We start from the raw sequence: 20,096 nt of genomic DNA, 5'->3' as shown, positions 1-20,096 counted from the left end.
TGTTTACATCTGCTTTTGCTTTGCTTCAAAAATTATACCCCATGCAGCTTTAGTGGTGCTTCAAAGCCTCCATAGAAGGCTAAGGCAAAGCTCACTTGAAGCCCCACTGAAGCATCAAGCAAAAGCAGGTGTAAACAGGACTGTAAGCTAACCATTGTATTTAGTGACAGGAGCTTTGACTGGCGTTCAGAGAGCTTTAACAAAGCATGTCCGAAGCCATGTTTTGAAGCGAGTGTAAACTAGCCCTAATGCCGCATACACACAGGCGGACTTTTCGACCGGACTGCTCTGACGGACACTTCGACCGTGTGTGGGCTTCGTTGGACCTTCAGCTGACTTTTTTGGTCGAAAATCTGACGGACTTTAGATCTGGAACTTGTTTCAAATCTTTCCGACGGACTCGAGTCTGGTCGAAAAGTCCGCTCATCTGTATGCTAGTCCGACGGACAAAAACCGACGCTAGGACAGCTATTGGCTACTGGCTATGAACTTCCTTATTTTAGTCCGGTTGTATGTCATCACGTATGAATCCGTCGGACTTTGGTGTGACCGTGTGTAGGCAAGTCTGTTCATTAGAAAGTCCGTCAGATAGACCGTCAGACCTATGTTGTCAAAAAGTCCGACCGTGTGTACGCAGCATAAGTGTTCAATTTGTCTGCTGCAATGTCACAGTACTACTAAAAAAAAAAAAAAAAAATTGCTGATCGCCGCCATTAGTAAAAAAAAAAGAATTTAAAAAATGCCATTAATCTATTAATCTGTCTCCTAGTTTGTAGACACTGACTTTTGCACAAACCAATCAATATACGCTAATTGGGATTTTTACCAAAAATATGAAGCAGAATACATATTGGGCTAATTTTATGAAAAAATTAAATTGTTTTAATATTTTTATTAGATGTGTTTTATAGCAGAAAGTAAAAAAGAATTGTTGTTGTTCTTTTTCAAAATTTACCTTTTTTTTTTTGTTTGTTTAAAGTGCAAAAAATAAAAACGCAGAGGTGATCAAATACCACCAAAAGAAAGCTCTATTTGTGGGAAAAAAAGAGACATAAATGTTATTTGGGTACACGACCACGCAATTGTCAGTTAAAGTAACGCAGTGGCGTGTCGTAAAAAATGGCCTGGTCATGAAAGGGGTAAAACCTTCCGGTGCTGAAGCGGTTAAACTTGGTACACAGCGTTTTTGTGCATCATCACACTTTACAACTTTATTGAAGTGTGACAAAACAACATGATGCCTGCATTTTTCTGCACACCGCCACCAAATTATGTACCCTAGCAATGACCTGAGATATGTTTTCGTGCAAAAAAAAAAAAAAAAATTCAGGTTACCCCACATAGTGTAAACAAGCCTGAAATCTGCCCATACACTACATACCATCAGATTGTTCTATCTCCTTCAGATCTAAACAATGCATTCCATTTTTTATCTCATCAGGCACAGCATAGTTGATGGCAGATCTAAGGCTGGCCATACATTATACAATTTTCTTGTACAACTTTCCTTTAGATTTACCAAAACCATATAATATGAGGTAAAACCTAAACACTTTCAATTTGTATGCAATCAGCCAGGCGCTTGCACTACATAGTTGAAGGTAAATCTAGAGAAAATTGAATAAGAAAATTGTATGGTGTATGGCCAGCTTTAAGGAGATTGTACAATCAGATTGCACAGTGTATGGGCAATGTATTAAATTTCAGAAGCCAGGTTATATGCAGATACACCCAGACAATCTATTGCATGTACATGAAATCTGTCTAGCCCTTGCACTACATAGCTGACCAGATTAAACACGATTTTGTCCCTATAGGAGATTGTCTATTGGGATAGTACTACAAGGTGTGGTCAGCTGCTATACCTGTCATTAGATTGCTACTGACCTTATACCAATGGACACAGCCCACCTCCATGTCCATCAGCAAGATCCCCCTCCCCCTCCTCACTCACCAAAAAGCCCACCACGTGCAGATACTGCTGTAAGCCCCGCCCATTCGGCGTACTCGTTGGTTCGGCAGCCCCCATTCTCCATCATCCATACGCAGCACCCCCCAATGCAGCACGTCCTAACACAGCCACCGCAATGAAGCACAAGCCCGGAAACTTCCGAGTGCCCCGGCGGAAACAGCCGAGCAACGTAGCGCATGCGTACTTGCTGCTGCTGCAGCCGGTGTTCTGTCATGTGCGACGTAGCTAAGCGCTTGTGGGGTGTTGTGCTGACGTGAGCGAGCAGGATTGCGCGTCATGGCAGGGGCAAGGTGACTCCTAGAGACTATTACGGAAGTTAGCAATGAAGTGATCATTTTAAGGGGGTGAGAATGATGCGACTTGGAGAAAACAAGTTGGGTCGGAATAAAGATTTTTAAACGCTGTATGGGTGTAGCTCCGCCCCTTTCTCACGTCTTGAAAGCATATTCCACCTTTTGTAAAAATGAAATTATGCACCCACATTGGAAAAAAGCATGCATAAAAAACAAGCTTTGCAACTGTTATCAGGGTGTCAATGGTGCGATGCACAGGCTCCTGCAAACTCTTCCCCAGGCCCATATGGAGCTACAGACAGAGCTTCAGTTATGGAACTGGAGGACGTAATCAATGGGCAACTGAATGGAGTGATATTTCTTCACCACTGAGGCCCCGTTCACACCTGGGAGTTTTGGGATCGTGGCAGAGTCACTGCCGCCCTTATTATAGGCTTACCTGTAGGTAAAAATTAACAAGCAGGGTTTACTACCGCTTTAAGTAATATTTCTCCTTCACTGATGTGCGCTGATGAGTCTGCAGTGATGGGCACTGATAGGTTACACTCATGGGCACTGATGAGGCAGAACTGATAAGGAGGCACTGATAGGCTACGCTGATGGGGCGGAACTAATGAGGAGGCACTGATTGGCAACGCTGATGGACACTAATAGGTGGCACTGATAGGTGGCACTGATGGGCAACTATAGGCACTGATAGGTGACACGGATGGGGCGGAGCTGATGAGGAGGCACTGATAGGCAGCACTGATGGGCAATTATGGGCACTGATAGGCGACACTGATGGGGCAGAGCTGATGAGGAGGCACTAATGGGCACTGATAGGCGACACTGATGGGGCGGAGCTGATGAGGAGGCACTAATGGGCACTGATAGGTGGCACTGATGGGCAATGATAGGCACTGATAGGAGACACTGATGGGGCGGAGCTGATGAGGAGGCACTAATGGGCACTGATAGGTGGCACTGATGGGCAATTATAGGCACTGATAGGCGACACTGATGGGGTGGAGCTGATGAGGAGGCACTGATAGGTGGCACTGATGGGCAATTATAGGCACTGATAGGCGACACTGATGGGCAATTATAGGCACTGATAGGCGACACTGATGGGGCGGAGCTGATGAGGAGGCACTAATGGGCACTGATAGGCGACACTGATGGGGCGGAGCTGATGAGGAGGCACTGATGGGCAATTATAGGCACTGATAGGCAACACTGATGGGGCGGAGCTGATGAGGCACTGAGAGGCAGCACTAATGGGCACTGATAGGCGGCACTAATGGGCAATTATAGGCATTGATAGGCTGCACTGATGAACAGTGCCCTGATTATCTGTGTAAATATCCTCTGTCCCACTTGACGGTTACCGGCTCTCCTCTCCTTACGCTGTGACAGTGCGTGAGGAAAGGAATGCTGATAACCCGGCAAGTTTGTTTACATGTGATCAGATGTGATTGGACACAGCTGATCACATGGTAAAGGGCGGCTGCGATTAGCCCTGTACCACGATCACAGAGCCCGCCAGATGCTCGCACCAGGGGGCACGTGGGAGGCATGGTTCTGAGAGGACATCCATGGGCGCCCTCCCGGAATAAGGAAGCTACTCTGTAGCTGTCTTTTGGCTATAGCACGGGTCTGAAGTGGTTAAGTTCTGTAAGTTGTGAGGTGGGTCCTCCATGGATTTGACATGTTTTTCCACATCCCACAGATGCTTGGTTGGAGAGAAATCTGGAGAATTTGGGGGCCAAGTCAACACCTCAAGCTCATTCTGCTCTTCAAACCATTCTTCAACCATATTTTTTGTAGTGTGGCTGGGTGCATTATCCTGCTGAGAGAGGATACATTACGACTATCAATGTGATGTAAAAGAATATGTGATTTATCAGACCAGATGACCTTCTTCCATTTGTTTGTGGTCCAGTTCTGATGTTCACGTGCCCATTGTAGGTACTTTTGGCAGTGGACATGGGTCAGCATGGGCACCCTGGCTTGGACACAGCCCCATATGCAATGCTCTTTTTTTTTTCTGCTTTCAACACATCACCTTCAGGGACAAAATGTTCACTTGCTGCCTAATACCTCCAAGGCTCTTTTCCCCAAAGACTAGGTGCAGGTACTACTCGCTTCTCAGTTACCCCTTCTCTCTGCCATCCACCCACCTCTATGCATTGTCCCTTGGTTCCACCCCCTACCCACCTCTTAGTACTACCCCTTTAAGAGAATACAGAACCATTCATTTTGGGGTGCCATGTAATTTGTATTAATTGCAATTTGTATTCAATCAACAATAGATGTCCCAGCAGCAATAGACCCACCTGCAACAAAATACCTCCCAGTAACAATAGATCCACCCAGCATCAATAGACCTCCAAAAGCCAGCAAGAATAGACCTCTCCCTCAACAGTAGATCCCCCAGCAACATACAAAAACCTCCATCAATTATAGATCCTCCATTAGCAGCAATATAAACCTACCCGGCAACAATAGAACCCCCAGGAGACAACAACAATAGACCCTCCAGCACACCCCACCACCCCTTGCCATTGCATAAATTCAGTGCTGGAACTGTGTTCCCACTGAAAAAAAGCCCTGAATATATCCCACCCACTTTCAGATGCCATTGTAATGAGATAATCAGTGTTATTCACTCTACCTGTCAGTGGTCATTATTATTTATTTATATAGCACCAACAATGTATGTAGTATTTTTCATATATATTGTACATTCACTGCAGTTCCTGCCCTAAAGGAGCTTACAATCTAAAATCCCTAATTATAATCACATTCATATATACTCATACTAGGGACAGTTGAGACAGAAGCCAATTACTAAAACAGTGTGGGAGGAACCCCACACAGGCACAGGGAAACCATACAAACTCCAGATAGGTTGTGTCATGGTTGTGATTTGAACGACCCTAGTGCTGCCAGGCAGAAGTGCTAACCACCTAGCTACTGTGCTGCCCCATATATATGGTTGATCAGTGTATGCACTATATCTTTGTTTTCTTTTAAAGAAGAACGCCAGCAATAACTCACAATTTAAAATGTGTTGTCTTACAATTTCAATTTAAAATTTGGTTCTAATCACATAGATACATAGTAGGTGAGGTTGAAAAAAGACACAAGTCCATCAAGTCCAACCTGTGTGTGTGGGTTCTTTTATGTTAATAGTACATACCCCCGTATATTGTGATCGTTAAGATACCTATCTAATAGTTTTTTGAAAGTATTGATGCCCCCCGCTGAGACCACTGCTTGTGGAAGAGAATTCTACATCCTTACTGCTCTTACAGTAAAGAACCCTCTACGCAGTTTAAAGTTAAACCGCTTCTCTTCTAATTTTAGTGAATGGCCACAAGTCTTTTTAAATTCCTTCAGAGAGAATAAGTTCAGTGCTTGCAGTCTTTTCCCATAGATGAGATCCTCCAGACCCTTTATTAGCTCTGTTGTCCTTCTCTGTGCTCGCTCCATTTCCAGTACATCCTTCCAGAGGACTGGTGCCCAGAACTGGACAGCATACTCTAGGTGCAGCCAGACCAGAGTCTTGTAGATTTGGAGAATGATCGTTTTATCTCTGGAATTAATCCCCTTTTAAATGCATGCCAATATTCTGTTTACTTTGCTTGCAGCAGCTTGGCATTACATGCCATTGCTGAGCCTATCATCTACTAGGACCCCCAGGTCAGGGCCGTCTTTTCACATGGGCCCCACTTGCCTGGGAGGCCCCACCTGCCCAGCGACCCCAGCCTGGGCCAGACTGGCCTACCAAATTTCCCGGTAGGCCTTCTGTCCTGGGGCCGTTGAGTTGCGGCTGCAGCGCTCCGCTCTTTCCCTCTCTCCTCCTCCTGTGTATCATGGAGCTGGCTGGGTCTGTGTTCGGCGGCCGCGCTGTAACAAGGTCCCACCCCCATAAACCGGCTCGTGTAATAGTAGATTGAATCAGTGTTCCGCCTATCACAGGAGCCGGTCTAGGGGGGCGGGACCTTGTTACAGAGCGGCCGCCGAACACAGACGCAGCCAGCTCTGTAATACACAGGAGGAGATGCCCGCTGTGTGTGTGTTAGCAGGCGATGGTGAGTCAGTATTATGTGGCACAGCGATGCTGCATTCATGGACACAGTGAGGGTGCAATTGTGGGCACAGTGAGACTGCATTCATGGGCACAGTCAGGGTGCAATGGTGGGCACAGTGAGGGTGCAATGGTGGGCACAGTGAGGCTGCAATGGTGGGCACAGTGAGGCTGTAATGGTGGGCACAGTGAGGCTGCAATGGTGGGCACAGTGAGGCTGCATTCACGGGCACAGTGAGGCTACAATGGTGGGCACAGTGAGGCTGCATTCACAGGCCCAGTGAGGCTGCATTCACGGGCACAGTGATTCTGCATTTGATGGGCACAGTGAGGCTGCATTTACGGGCACAGTAAAGCTGCATTTGATGGGCAATCGTGTGTGATTGTGTAGACAGAACCCCAGTGCACTGTATTGCCCGGGGCCTATAATGCTCTTAAGATGGCACTGCCCCAGGTCCTTTTCCATCCTAGATTCCCCCAGAGGTTCTCCCCCCAGTATATAGATTGCATTCATATTTTTGACACCCAAATGCATTATTTTACATTTTTCTAAATTTAACTTCATTTGTCATGTAGTTGCCCACCCCATTAATTTGTTCAGATCTTTTTGCAAGGTTTCTACATCCTGCGGAGAAGTTATTGCCCTGCTTAGCTTAGTATTGTCCGCAAATACAGAGATTGAACTGTTTACCCCATCCTCCAGGTTGTTTATGAACAAATTAAATAGGATTAACCCCAGCACAGAACCCTGGGAAACCCACTACCCACCCCTGACCATTCCGAGTACTCCCCATTTATCACCACCTCCTGGACTTGTAGCCAGTTTTTAATCCATGTATTCACCCTATGGTCCATGCCAACAGACCTCAGTTTGATTTGATTTACTAAAACTGGAGAGTTAAAAATCTGGTGCAGTGGTGCATTGTAAGTAATCAGCTTCTGACTTCAGCTTGTTTATTTAGGGTTTGACAAAATAAATGGAAGCTGATTGGTTTCTATGTAGAGTTACACCTGATTTTGCATTCTCCAGTTTTAGTAAATCCAAAAACCTTTCAATGTATGTTTCCCCCTGGCGATTCCTAAACACTTACCTGAGTCCTCGCTAAATCAACCACTGTCCCATGGAGTAGAGCTGCTCTCTCTTCCTCTTCTAACAAGACACAAACATTCTTAGCAATACATTCATTGAGTTGATGAATGTGGGTTTAAAGTGCTTCAAAAACTGTTTGCTTTTAACTGTTTTGCTTTACATTTTATTTCCTGACGCCTTCATGGCAGCACACACTGGGTTGTGACTCCGCCCCCACAACCTGACAGGATTGGTTTAGCTATAAAAGTTGAAGAGAGATGACCCCCACCATTCTCTTTTTTATCCTCACCTGACAAGATGGTTGGACATCACAGAGCCTCTTACCGCATCACCCCAGCAGGTTCAAGCCTCTCCTGTTTGGAAGTCCCTCCTGTACAGTCTCTAAAGGAGCTTCTATGGAGGGAACCCCACTCTGGTGGTCTCAGGGGCAGCAACATGGATCATCTGGCACAGAGTAAGCTTTAAAGAAACTTCGGTATTGCAGTGGTCTCCACTTCTTAATCACATTTGCCCTGTAAGTTATTTTCACTTATCTTTTTTCTGGAAATTCTTGTATTCTTATTCTGGGCTCTGTAGTTCCACAGCGCTCATGCTGGCCGTCGGCGCATCTCGTCCCGCATTGCGCATGCGCGGGGGAGTCAGATGGGGACAGATTACAGCTTTGCCAGCTCCCAACATGGCGCAGGTGCCGTCGCGACGCTTCTGCGCATGCGTCATTTTTGGCGCGACGGCGGCGGTCTATTTAAAAAAGGGCTCTGGCTTTTAAAAAACAGCAGTTTGGTATTCTGCTCGTTTTTGCCTGCTCCTTTTTGCATCCTGGAACAGAATTTCTCTCTGAAAGCTGGTGAGTCATTGGTATCCTTCCTGATCCATCGTTACAAGGGTTTTTTTTTTAAAAAAAAAAAAGAGGAAAAAAAAAAAAAAAATATATATATATATTTTTATGATTATCTAGGCACGAATATATATATATATATATGAAAGTAAAAAATTAGGGTATATTGGCGCTACCTATAGACATTAAATACTGGGATAGCCTATACATATATTCCCCCTTTTTAATTTTTTTATTTTTTAAAACTTGTAGTGATAGATCTGTGGGGTATATGAATTATCTAAATTCCCCTTATAGTATGAGTGATATCCCAGCGAACACAAAATATGTCTACTAATCATATAACACACGTCAAATGTCGCACAGCTTAGATAGTTCTACAGCATCTAGAGAAAAAGCCAGAGGCTATATTCCATTATGTGCATTTGCTGAAAGCCATATACCAATGCGGTGATGTGCGTATAGGTAATATGTATTAAATTAATACCCTATGCGTTTTGGGTATAACTTAAAATCGCATACAGACAAAACAGCTAATAAAAAACATCCAGCAACTAGATTTCCAACATATATTATGACAGTCCATATACTGATGTTCCTATGGCAATTTCAGATTCCCAATGGTGACTTTGGTGATGAATCAATTTGTCAGGTGACTCTCGTGCTCCCCCTTTTGGTTGCCTACTCACCAGCTTCCAGAACCCCACCAGGGGTATACCGCATATGGTGTAATATGTTGGATCACTTCACTGGCTGTTTCATCTGGTAAATCTTGCTGTTATCTGCTCCACAGACCCCACGACGGGGAAATGCTCCTGTATCTTCTAGCTGTTGTATATTGTGCTGGATTCCACTCATATATTCAAAAAGAAAGGAAAAGCTTCCATGGCATAATAAAGTATAAACACTTTATTTAAAATATATATAAAAGCCCACACAGCGAAAAAAACTGGGCTGAAAAATAGTGAATTCAAACAGGCAGGACTAAGTCACAAAAATACTTTGCAGAGTAAAAATTAAAAATAAAAATAAAAATAAAAAAGAAAGAAAAAATCAGGCGCTATTGTATGCCTCTGTCCAGATGGATTAGGGCAGCAATAGACCTGAGCAGTACAAACTTTTGTTAAAAAGTCCCTCCTAACAGGCATAGGCAGCGAGGTGGGGGTATGTAACCACCAGCCGCTCACAGCGTCCTCCTCTCTCGTATACCCTGGAGCTGACTGACAGAGCATGATGCCGTTGTGCGCGCTTCGTCACATGACGTCCTCAGCAACATATATATACACATATATATATACATTTTATCTTCCTCTTTAACCCTTTTCAGACCTCTTTCTTCCTGCCTGCCTTCTTCCTCTCTGCTCATGGAGACCACTGCCCAAGCAGACCACCCACGTCCAGTAAGGTAAGAGGCTGTCCGTATGGTAAGTATTGAAGAGAGAGAAAAAAAAGAGCGCACATCTTCTGACAAGACTCCTTCTATCAGTCCTTCCAGGTCCGAATCAAGACGCAAGGAGAGATCAAGCCATGCATCAAGCAGAAGATCCCGCAGAAGCCGATCACGCTCCTCATCTCGTCACAGGCACTCACGCCGGAGCCATTCTCGTCATGGTCACTCACGCCATAGTTGTTCTCGACGTAGCCGATCTCATCATAGAAGATCACCTTAGTCACATCACAAGCGAACCCAGCACACTCGTCCCGCAGCCAATTGCTGCTGGGTATGTGGCGCTACTGCTTTGCCAGATAAATTAGTATGTCGCTCGTGCTTCAATGAAGCTACGAAGGATAGAGAATCAGACGTCAGAGAAGTAACTGACCTGATTCGGGAATCGGTCAGAGAGTCTATAATGGAGTCAACTGCACCCCTGCCGACCAGGTCAGACCCAGGTACTTCCATGGCTCCTCCTCGCTCAGCGATCGAGGCAGGGGCAGAAGAATCTCCTTCAGAAAACGAAGATCCAGAAGTACCAACAGGTTTTGACTTCACCTTGGTCGAACCCTTTGCAAAATCTGTCAAAGAGGCCATAGGTTGGGAAGAATCCGAGGAAGTACCTCAGAAAACGCGGAAATATTTTCCGAACCTGAAGAGGGATCCAGAAACCTTCCCCTTCATTGAGGAGCTGAATGATTTAATAAAAGATGAATGGGAAAGATCCGACAAGAGGCCGAACTTAAACAATAGACTTGCAAAGATGTATCCTTTAAGAGAACCTAACGTCACCTCCTTAATTAATGCCCCGGTTGTGGATGCCTCTTTAATGCGTCTGGCAAGACATGTCACCCTACCCATTGAAGATGCTGTCTCCTTCCGCGACGTCCTAGATCAGAAAATCGACCTAGAACTCAAAAAAGGCCTACTCCACAGCAGGAGGCGCTTGCAGACCAGCAGTCACCACGGCAGCGGTTGGTAGAGCCATTTCAAACTGGACTGTCAATATTGAAAAATCTCTTCAGGGAGAGATAGACTTGGAGAAGGTAATTTCATCCCTACAGGAACTTAAATTAGCAGGCGATTTTATCGCAGAAGCCTCCGTGGTCATTATTAGGTGCTCGGCCCGGGCAATGTTAGCCTCGGTGATGGCAAGACGAGCTCTGTGGCTAAAACCATGGGTAGCTGACGCAGCATCGAAAACAAATTGGTGTAAAATTCCCTATGATGGTTCCAATCTCTTTGGCTCCAAATTAGATACAGCAATTTCAAAGGTGACAGGAGGAAAATCGGGGCTCATTCCCTCTGACAGGAGACCCAAGAGACCAAGAGGCCCTGCTTATAAAGGTAACCTTCCCGAAAGGTACAGAGAAGCAAAAACCTACAGACCAGGCAGAGAGTTTAAGAGAAACTGGAAGAACACACAGTCTTCCTTCCTGAGGATGCGAAAAACCAAGACCACCCCTTCTACCGAGCAACAGAAGTCCTTTTGAAGGTACGCCCGCCCATCCTCCAAGGGTGGGCGCCAGACTAAAGAAATTCATACAAATATGGTCAGAAAACATCAGAGACCAGTGGACCATTTCTACGATCAAGTACGGTCACAGGTGGAGATTCCTGAACGAGATCCCCAGGAACCACTTTCTGCCAACCAAACTCCCAGTTTCTCCAGACAAGAAAAGAATCCTCCTGAAATACATAATGGAACTAAAACAAAAGGAGTCAATTTTGGAGGTTCCACCATGTCAAAAAGGCAGAGGCTTTTACTCCCCTCTGTTTTTGGTAAAAAAGAAAACGGGGGATTTACGGCCAGTACTGGACCTAAAGAGACTAAACAAAAATATCAAGTTAGAAACCTTCAAGATGGAAAGCCTACAGTCCATACTACTAGCAGTGAATCTAGGAGATTGGATGCTGTCCGTAGACTTATCAGACGCATATCTTCACATCCCAATACACTCTGCTTTTCAAAGATTTCTCCGCTTTTCAATCAAACAACATCACTTCCAGTTCCAATGCCTACCCTTCGGCATCTCATCAGCTCCCAGGACCTTCACCAAAGTTCTCCTTTAGACAAGTAAAAAAGGCGCAATGCAGGTATACCTCAGATAACTGTTCCTAAATAGTCCAATGGCAAGGTGGGTATATATATATATAAATATATAAGGAGAAGTCAGTCAGGGCTGCCACCAAAAAAAGACCAGAAGCAAGGTCCAATAAGCTACGTACTGACCTTCCTTTTTTAGTTCACAGTCCTCCTCCGGCCAACCGAAGAAAAAGAAAATTCACTGGAGAGGCTGTAGAGGAGGACGAACTAAGTCCAAAAAGCAACCTACTCAAACTCCACAAACTATGAAGATTTTCAACCTATCCTCCTTAGAACTCTCCACTGCAGACACCAGTCTACTGTGCAGAGGACTTAATTTTGCCCCCATTAACAAGCCCAACTCTTTTCTTTTGTTCAAAGATCTAAATCGATATATCCGCAACCTAACCCTAAAAAGGTTCTTCAATGCCAAACAGAACAAACCCATTACAGAAGATACAGGCCCCTCCTCATCCATTCCACCTCCAAATGTTTTTGAATATGACGGTGACGTCATAGATATCTTAGATTCTATTAGGGAGGAAGAGGACCTACTTGATCTCTTCACACAACATCTGGCCACCTCCCCGCCCATCATACACTCATCTCTCAAACCTAAGTCAGTCTTTTTCCCTGCCCAGTCCAAAGGCCCTTTTTTAGAAAGCTTTTATAGAGTGGTATATGCCAATCATCCTCCACCATTCCTATTCATAAACACAATCTTACAGTTGCTGAAACCCGAGCATTAGACTCTCTTATTCACAACACAGAGATTATTATCAAAACAGCCGACAAAGGAGGAAGCATAGTTGTACTAGACAAAGCAGACTACATCAAAGAGGCCCATGGACTCCTTTCAGACAAAACCACCTATATCAAACTTAAAAAAGACCCCACTAGCGAATTCGCTCTTGAGGCTAACTGTTTGGTCAAGTCAGCCCTCGATAATGGAGTGATTAATAAAATGGAAGCTTCTTTTTTCTTAAAAAGCTTTTACCAGGTTCCTTACTTTTACTACTTGCCTAAAATCCACAAAAATGCTACAACTCCCCCTGGCAGACCCATCGTGGCTGCTATGGACAGTGTCACTACCGGATTCAGTCAATATATCGATCAATTTCTACAGCCATTAGTTCAGCAGTTACCGTCATTCATCAGAGATGGTTCACACCTTTTAGAACTCCTAGCACCATACAGGTGGGAATCCACTTACCTGTGGCTTTCTTTGGATGTCACCTCACTCTACACCTCTATCCCGCATTCATTTGGTTTACTAGCTTTGGAATTCTTTCTTGCCCAGGACCCTCTCCTAAACCCAAGACAAGCCGCATTAATTTTGGAGGCCACTAATTTTTGTTTAACCCATAATTATTTTGATTTTAATGGCGAGTTCTTCCTACAAGCACAGGGGACTGCTATGGGAGCTAACTTCGCCCCTTCCTATGCCAACCTGGCTATGGGGTATTGGGAAAAAAACTTCATATGGCAAAACAATCCCTACTCAGCCAACATCGTCTTTTTTGGGCGTTATATTGATGACCTAATTGTGATTTGGGATGGCCCTCCAGACCAGATTATATCGTTTGTAGACCATTGCAACCACAATCCCTATGGACTTGCCTTCACCCATGCCTCTGATTCTACCCACTTGGCATATCTTGATCTGGAATTAGGCCATATAGACGATAGGATTATCGCCAAAAATTATACCAAGCCAACAGCCGGTAACTCTTTTTTGCATTTTCATAGCTGCCACTATCCCAAGTGGACCAAAAATATACCAAAAGGACAATTTTGCCGCTTAAGACAGAACTGTACCCTTGATAGTGATTATGCAGCATCCAGCATCCCACTAAAAAATAAATTCGCTGACAAACAATATCCTAAAGAACTAGTTGATGAAGCATGTGCTTCCTATTCCAAAGGTAAACCAGTCAAAACAAAAACTAGCTTAACAGATCACTCCACCAGATTTATTACCACCTTTCATTTTGAATACAAAAAAATGGAAAATATCATGAAAAAACATTGGGGTATTCTATTACAAGATCCCCTCCTCAAAACCCTCCTCCCTACAGTACCACGAATCACCTACCGAAAAGCACCTAATTTGAAAAGTAAAATCGCCCCAAGCAAATTCAAAACTACCCATACCAACGACCATCCCACTACTCTCATACCTTTGGTTGGTATGTACCAGTGTAAGAAAGCCCTATGTAAAACCTGTGCCTTCATTAAACATGGACAAAAGTCATTCCTTTCCAAAGGTAAAACATACCAGATAGATCAATTTTATAATTGTTCTTCGGATTTTGTTGTGTATGGCCTTATGTGCCCCTGTGGGCTGATCTATGTTGGTCGAACAATCTTCCCTCTCAGGCAGCGTTTCGGCCAACACCGTAGACTGATAGAGGGTGGTAAGGACATGCACAGTGTCCCACGGCATTTTGCTGGATTCCACAACAAATCCACCATGGGCCTTACTGTATGGGTAATCGAACAAATCCCCAAATCATTCACTCCAGCTGAACGTTTTAAAAAACTCTGTGCAAGGGAAACTTTTTGGATTTACAATCTCGATGTCCTCTCGCCTGGGGGCTTGAATGAGGGTATCGAGATTGCTACCGTATTATAGACATATACTGCTTATATCTGTTTATACACATTTTTTCCATGCTAATATTCATAATCTGTATTCTTATCATTTTTACCACAGGTTGTATTCATATATACACTAATATATCTATATTTATGGGGGTGGTGGGTCCATACGTCAGTAAGTATATCTCATTCCATGCCCCCTCCCCCTCCCCTTTCTCCCCCCCTTCCCCCACCCCTCTCCCCGCCTCTTTTCCCTCCCCCCCTCCCCCTTCTTGTCTCTTCCCCTCCCCCCTCTCCCCCCTCTTTTCCTTCCTCCCCCCCCCCTCTCCCCCCCCTCCCCTCTCCTTACCCCCCCCTCCTCCCATCATCCCCCCTCCCCTCCCATTATTCCCCCTGTGGACCTTGTTCACCATTAACCTTGCTAATGGTGTCCTTTCACATAATATCCACGTTTCATAATTATCAATTTTAAATTTGTTTTTAATCTTGTTTTTGCATATTGTCTTTAAAGCGACAGCCTGTTTTGAATAGATATGTATATGTTTACATTCATGTTTCACATTAGATGCTCATGTACTAGGTTTTATTTTGTCCATGGATATGTATCTGTATGTATCGGTAAATATCTGTATATATACATGCTTTTTATGGATTCCTTTATGGGTGTATATATGCATATATGTATACTTCATATCATATATGTATTAATATTGTTTTTAAAACTTTTACCATTAACTTTTAATCAATTTTTAATTAATTCTTATTCCACTCCTATATGAATTGTGTCTAGTATTGCCTCTAGTTGTAGTGTATTGTTCCTTCCATCTCCCATATGCATGTGCCATTCTCTGGCCCCGCCCCCTCCAAGACTACAAAAACGACTGCCCTAGTGTCCGCCCCTCATGCTTGAGAAAGGAGTGCCGCTATTCTCACCACCAATAGCTTGCAAACTCAGAAACGCGTCGCATAGCTGTGACGTCACAGCCCAGCGCCGCGCTGTGCTTGCCCTCCAGGCCTCGTTTTGGCTCCCTGCACGGCCGTAGCTATCCCATCTCACGGAGCCGTACGAGCCTTACTACACACCGCAGCACGCCCGGTGATCGGCTTTGGCGTCCTTACAGCCTCATCCTTGGAACCCGCAGACAGATGGTCTGTGTCACCCCGAACTTATTCTAATCCGGAAGCGCCATCTGAAGATCTGAGGGAGCCCCTGCTGTGCCCAGTTACCTCACCCCATCCTCGCCAGGATCGGATGTGGGGGCAGCACTGTACGGACCTGCTGAGACTTGTAGTCCTCCATCTTCTCCTCTACTCAGAGACGTACTGGAACGCAACATTACAGTCTTCCATGTGAGTGGATATTGTTTGTTGAATAAATGATTGCTGATATATACTCAGAGGCGCCCCTTTTTTCCTTGTTTACCAAAGTTCTCCTGCCTCTCATCACATACCTCAGAGAAAAAGGTCTAAGAGTACATCATTATCTGGACGATATACTTCTTCTAGCAGAAAGTCGCCAGGTCTTGATACAACACCGAGAGATCCTACTATTAACTCTGCAAAAATTTGGTTGGCTGGTGAACTGGCAGAAGAGCAAGCTTCAGCCCACTCAGAAGATGATTTTTTTAGGTGCGGAACTAGACACCATCCTGAACAGAGTACAGCTTCCTCAAGAGAAAGTCATGCCTCTGATTCAGAAAATTCAGAGGCTAATCTCGGTTACACACTTGCCAGCCAGGGTATGTATGAGTATCCTGGGCTCCATGTCCGCAACTCTGCCCATGATCCAGTAGTCTCAATGGCACACAAGAATCTTCCAGAATTCCTTTCTGAGGCAGTGGGATGGAGTATCAATGCTTCAGAGAATCTACATACACAGGTATGTGAAGCAATCGATGTGGTGGTGGACACGACCCAGAAATCTCAAGAGATACAAACCTCTAGTTCCTCCACAACCAGAGGTGGTCACCTCAGATGCCAGTCAGCTAGGATGGGGAGCCCACTACCAGAATCTAGCAGCCCAAGGGCAGTGGAAGTTTCAGGCCCATGGGATAGTATCCAATTTACTAGAACTCAGAGCGGCTTTTCAGGCACTTCTGGCCTTCACTCCATACCTGGTAGAGAAGAATGTCGTAATTCGAATGGACAACAAAGTCGCTGTAGCATATATCCAGAGGCAAGGGGGTACGAGGAGTCGCACTTTGATGCAGGAGGTACGCCCTATCATGGAGTGGGCTCAAGTACACCTAATAGACCTGAAAGCGGTATATGTCCCAGCAGCTCAGAACATGCTGGCCGACTATTTGAGCAGGGAATTGCTCTCGAACAACGAGTGGTCATTGAGCCAACAGGCCTTTTCCCTTCTTTCGAGAACCTGGGGAACACCAGAGATCGACCTAGCAGCCACACCTGCGAACACCAAATGTCGGAGATTCCTGGCAAGAGCAGCCTTCCCATCGGCCGAGGGAATGGATTGTTTGACCCATCCATGGAATTTCAAGCTGGGTTACATTTTTCCTCCAGTACCCTTAATTGCGAGGTTCCTATCCAGGCTTCGGAAATCATCAGCAACAGTAATAGCCATAATTCCCTTTTGGCCAAGGAGACCATGGTTCACAACCCTACTACAACTCAGCTTACAACAACCGCTTCCTCTCCCAGTAACATCGGACCTCCTATCCCAGGGTCAATTTCTACACCCAGCTCCAGAGAAGTTACACTTGACAGCATGGAAATTGAAAGGACTCGGCTGTTAGAGCAGGGATGCTCGCAGGAGGTCATTTCTACTCTTCTACAAGCAAGAAAAAGCACCACCAACAAGACATACTCACAAGTATGGAATAGGTTTTGTTCTCTCGCCCAACAAATAAAATGGAACCCAATTTCACCAGAGACACCACAAGTTCTGGAATTCCTTCAGTTGGGTATTACCAAAGGCTTACGCTCAAGTACTCTTAAAGTCCAGATTTCGGCTCTTTCGGCTAAAACAGGCATTAGATGGGCACTACATCCGCTAGTGATTCAGTTCATGAGGGCTTGCTTAAAAATCAGACCTCCAAAGAAACCCACATTTCCAGCTTGGAATCTCTCCACAGTACTCGATGCATTATCTAAACCTCCTTTTTGGCCAATTGAGTCAATCTCACTTTGGAACCTGACTTTAAAGGTAACCTTCCTTATCGCCATTACATCTGCGAGAAGAGTTTCAGAACTCAGAGCGCTGTTAATAACAGAACCTTACCTAGTCTTCTATCCCGATAGAGTGGTACTAAGACCCTCAGAACATTTCACTCCCAAGGTATCATCTTCTTTTCATTATATTCAAGATATCAACCTTCCATCCTTTACTAACGACCAGGGTGAACCTCATGCATTGGATGTTAAAACTATCATTACCAGCTATTTGGAAGCTACAGCCTCTTTCAGAAGATCAGATACTCTTCTCATAATCCCTCACGGTCCCAAGAAAGGTCATCCAGCAACTTCACGAACAATCGCATCCTGGCTGGTCAACACCATTAAAAAGGCATATTCGTCTCAGCAGCTAGCCATCCCAGAAGGCATCAGGGCACGCTCAACCAGGGCAGTGGCAACTTCATGGGCAGCATACTGCAGAGTTTCACCGGAGACAATCTGTAAGGCAGCTACCTGGTCGTCAAGACATACGTTTACTTCTCACTATAAGATTGATTCTGCGCATCTAACTACAGCGGACTTTGGCAGATCCATTATTACAGCCAATTCCACAGCTCTTTAGAATAATAAAACTTTAATTGCACCCTCCCGACTGGCGAGTTATTTCCCAGTGTGTGCTGCCATGAAGGCGTCAGGAAAACGGAAAATTGTATACTCACCTTTCCGTAATTTTCCTTTCCTGACGCATCTTCATGGCAGCACACAGATTCCCACCCTGTCTTAGGATGATAAATACTGAGAATGGTGGGGGTCATCTCTCTTCAACTTTTATAGCTAAACCAATCCTGTCAGGTTGTGGGGGCGGAGTCACAACCCAGTGTGTGCTGCCATGAAGATGCGTCAGGAAAGGAAAATTACGGAAAGGTGAGTATACAATTTTCCGTTTTTGGAATGATTGGGCTTTCCTTAACCTCCCTGGCGGTATGATTATATCAGATTTTTGCATCTCAAAAATCTGGTGCATTATTTTGCATAGAAATTTGGCGTTTTATATTGTAGGCCTGTAATTCTTAGTAATAACACACTTAAATTAGTCCAAACAAGAGTCTAGTAGACATCCCGGATATGATAAAGTTTGAAACACAAAATCATAAATTATAATAAAGAACTATAAATAATTATGAAAAAATAATAATAATAAAATGAATTTCCTCACGATTCACTTTCGTTCAATTCTGAAAGTGTTCTAATTTACTATCGCTGTTTTCTAGCTGGTCTAAAACTTTGATGTAAAGGGACACTTTATGGTTGCTATGGACAATCTCAAGTTTCCAGGCAGAAAGAACAGTATATATAATATAAAACTGCATGCAGGGCATTGGACAAAGCACTAGGGACAAAAGGGATGTGAAATGATTTCATACAGTAATGTAAACTGTAAGATTACACTGTACTGTATGTGTTATGAATTTAAAAAATTTTTTCGCGACGCTCGCAGGAAACGGAGCCCGGCACACAGAGGCATCAGGCGGAGGATACAGCCTGCAGACACAGTGGGGGGACATCGTAGGATCCTGGGGACAAGGTAAGTATTCCTGCACCAGGATCCTGCAATGCAATCCTGAGTGTGGATCAGGGTTACTGCTAATGGTACTGAAATTGAACCTCGAGCCACACTCGGGAAAACCGCCAGGGAGGTTAAAGCAGCGTTCCACCCAAAAGTGGAACTTCCGCTTTAAGCACTCCTCGCCCCCTTACATGCCACATTTGGGGGGGGGGGGAGTGGGTACCTAGTTTTGAGTGGTACTTCCTGTCCCACGTCCTTCTTCTGTCACCTCACTGCCTAGACGACTCCTCCTCTCCCCCTCCCTCTCTGTAATCTTCTGGGACACATCACAGGTCCCAGAAGATTGCCTAGCCTCTAAGAGAGTGCAGCGCGACTCGCCCGGCTGTGAAGTCACAAGCTGTCACAGCTGGATGCCCACACTTACAGTGCCAGCGCCACGGAGAGGATTGAGGCTTTTGGCGGCCGCATCGCTGGACCGTGGGACAGGTGATTGCCTGTTTAGTAAAAGTCAGCAGCTAGACTTTTTGTAGCTGCTGACTTTTAATAAACTTACAAAACGAGGGGAACTCCACTTTAAAGTGGTTTTAAAGGCTCAAGGTTTTTTACCTTCATGCATCCTATGCATGAAGGTAAAAAAACCTTCTTTGTGCAGCACTCCGCCCCCACAAATACTCACCTGAGCGTCAGTGATGTGCATTCCTTATTGACTGAGACAGCAACGGGAGCCATTGGCTCTTGTTACTGTCAATCACAGCCAGTGAGCCAATGAGGAGAGAGCGGGGGCAGGACAGGGCACGAGCTGCAGCTCTGTGTGTCTTATAGACGCATAGAGCGGGGCTCGGGAGTGAGCACGCACTAATGAACTCAAAGCAAGCAGCTTGCTATTGTGGGCACTGGCTGAAGGGTGGAAGCCAGGAGCTCCAGCGGAGGACCCGAAACCCCTGCACAGAGCAGGTAAGTATAACATATTTGTTTGTTTTTAGTTTGTTTTTTTTAAACGAACATTTAAT

General features: G+C 44.9%; 2 protein-coding genes across 3 annotated transcripts in view; one reads left to right on the top strand and one right to left on the bottom strand.

Moving 5' to 3' along the window:
• MFSD9 (major facilitator superfamily domain containing 9) overlaps positions 1-2,170 on the bottom strand; it is a 29,836-nt gene extending 27,666 nt beyond the window's left edge. Inside the window, exon 1 of the mRNA XM_073614753.1 lies at positions 1,955-2,170. Coding sequence (XP_073470854.1) covers positions 1,955-2,029 — 75 coding nt within the window. The 5' untranslated portion in view covers positions 2,030-2,170. The remainder of the gene's footprint in view (positions 1-1,954) is intronic.
• A 3-nt stretch (positions 2,171-2,173) lies between these two features.
• TMEM182 (transmembrane protein 182) overlaps positions 2,174-20,096 on the top strand; it is a 57,337-nt gene continuing 39,414 nt past the window's right edge. Inside the window, exon 1 of one of the 2 annotated variants that reach the window (XM_073614756.1) lies at positions 2,174-2,262. The gene's annotated coding sequence lies outside the window, so the exon portion shown is untranslated. Of the gene's footprint in view, positions 2,263-3,985; positions 4,382-20,096 lie in introns of those variants that run through there. The other variant, XM_073614755.1, reaches the window with a different exon arrangement.

This window comes from Aquarana catesbeiana, linkage group LG02, assembly GCF_042186555.1.
Source record: "Aquarana catesbeiana isolate 2022-GZ linkage group LG02, ASM4218655v1, whole genome shotgun sequence".
Classification (NCBI taxonomy): Eukaryota; Metazoa; Chordata; class Amphibia; order Anura; family Ranidae; genus Aquarana; species Aquarana catesbeiana.
Note: the sequence above shows the minus strand (reverse complement) of the source record. Positions and strands in the feature narration are given on the sequence as shown.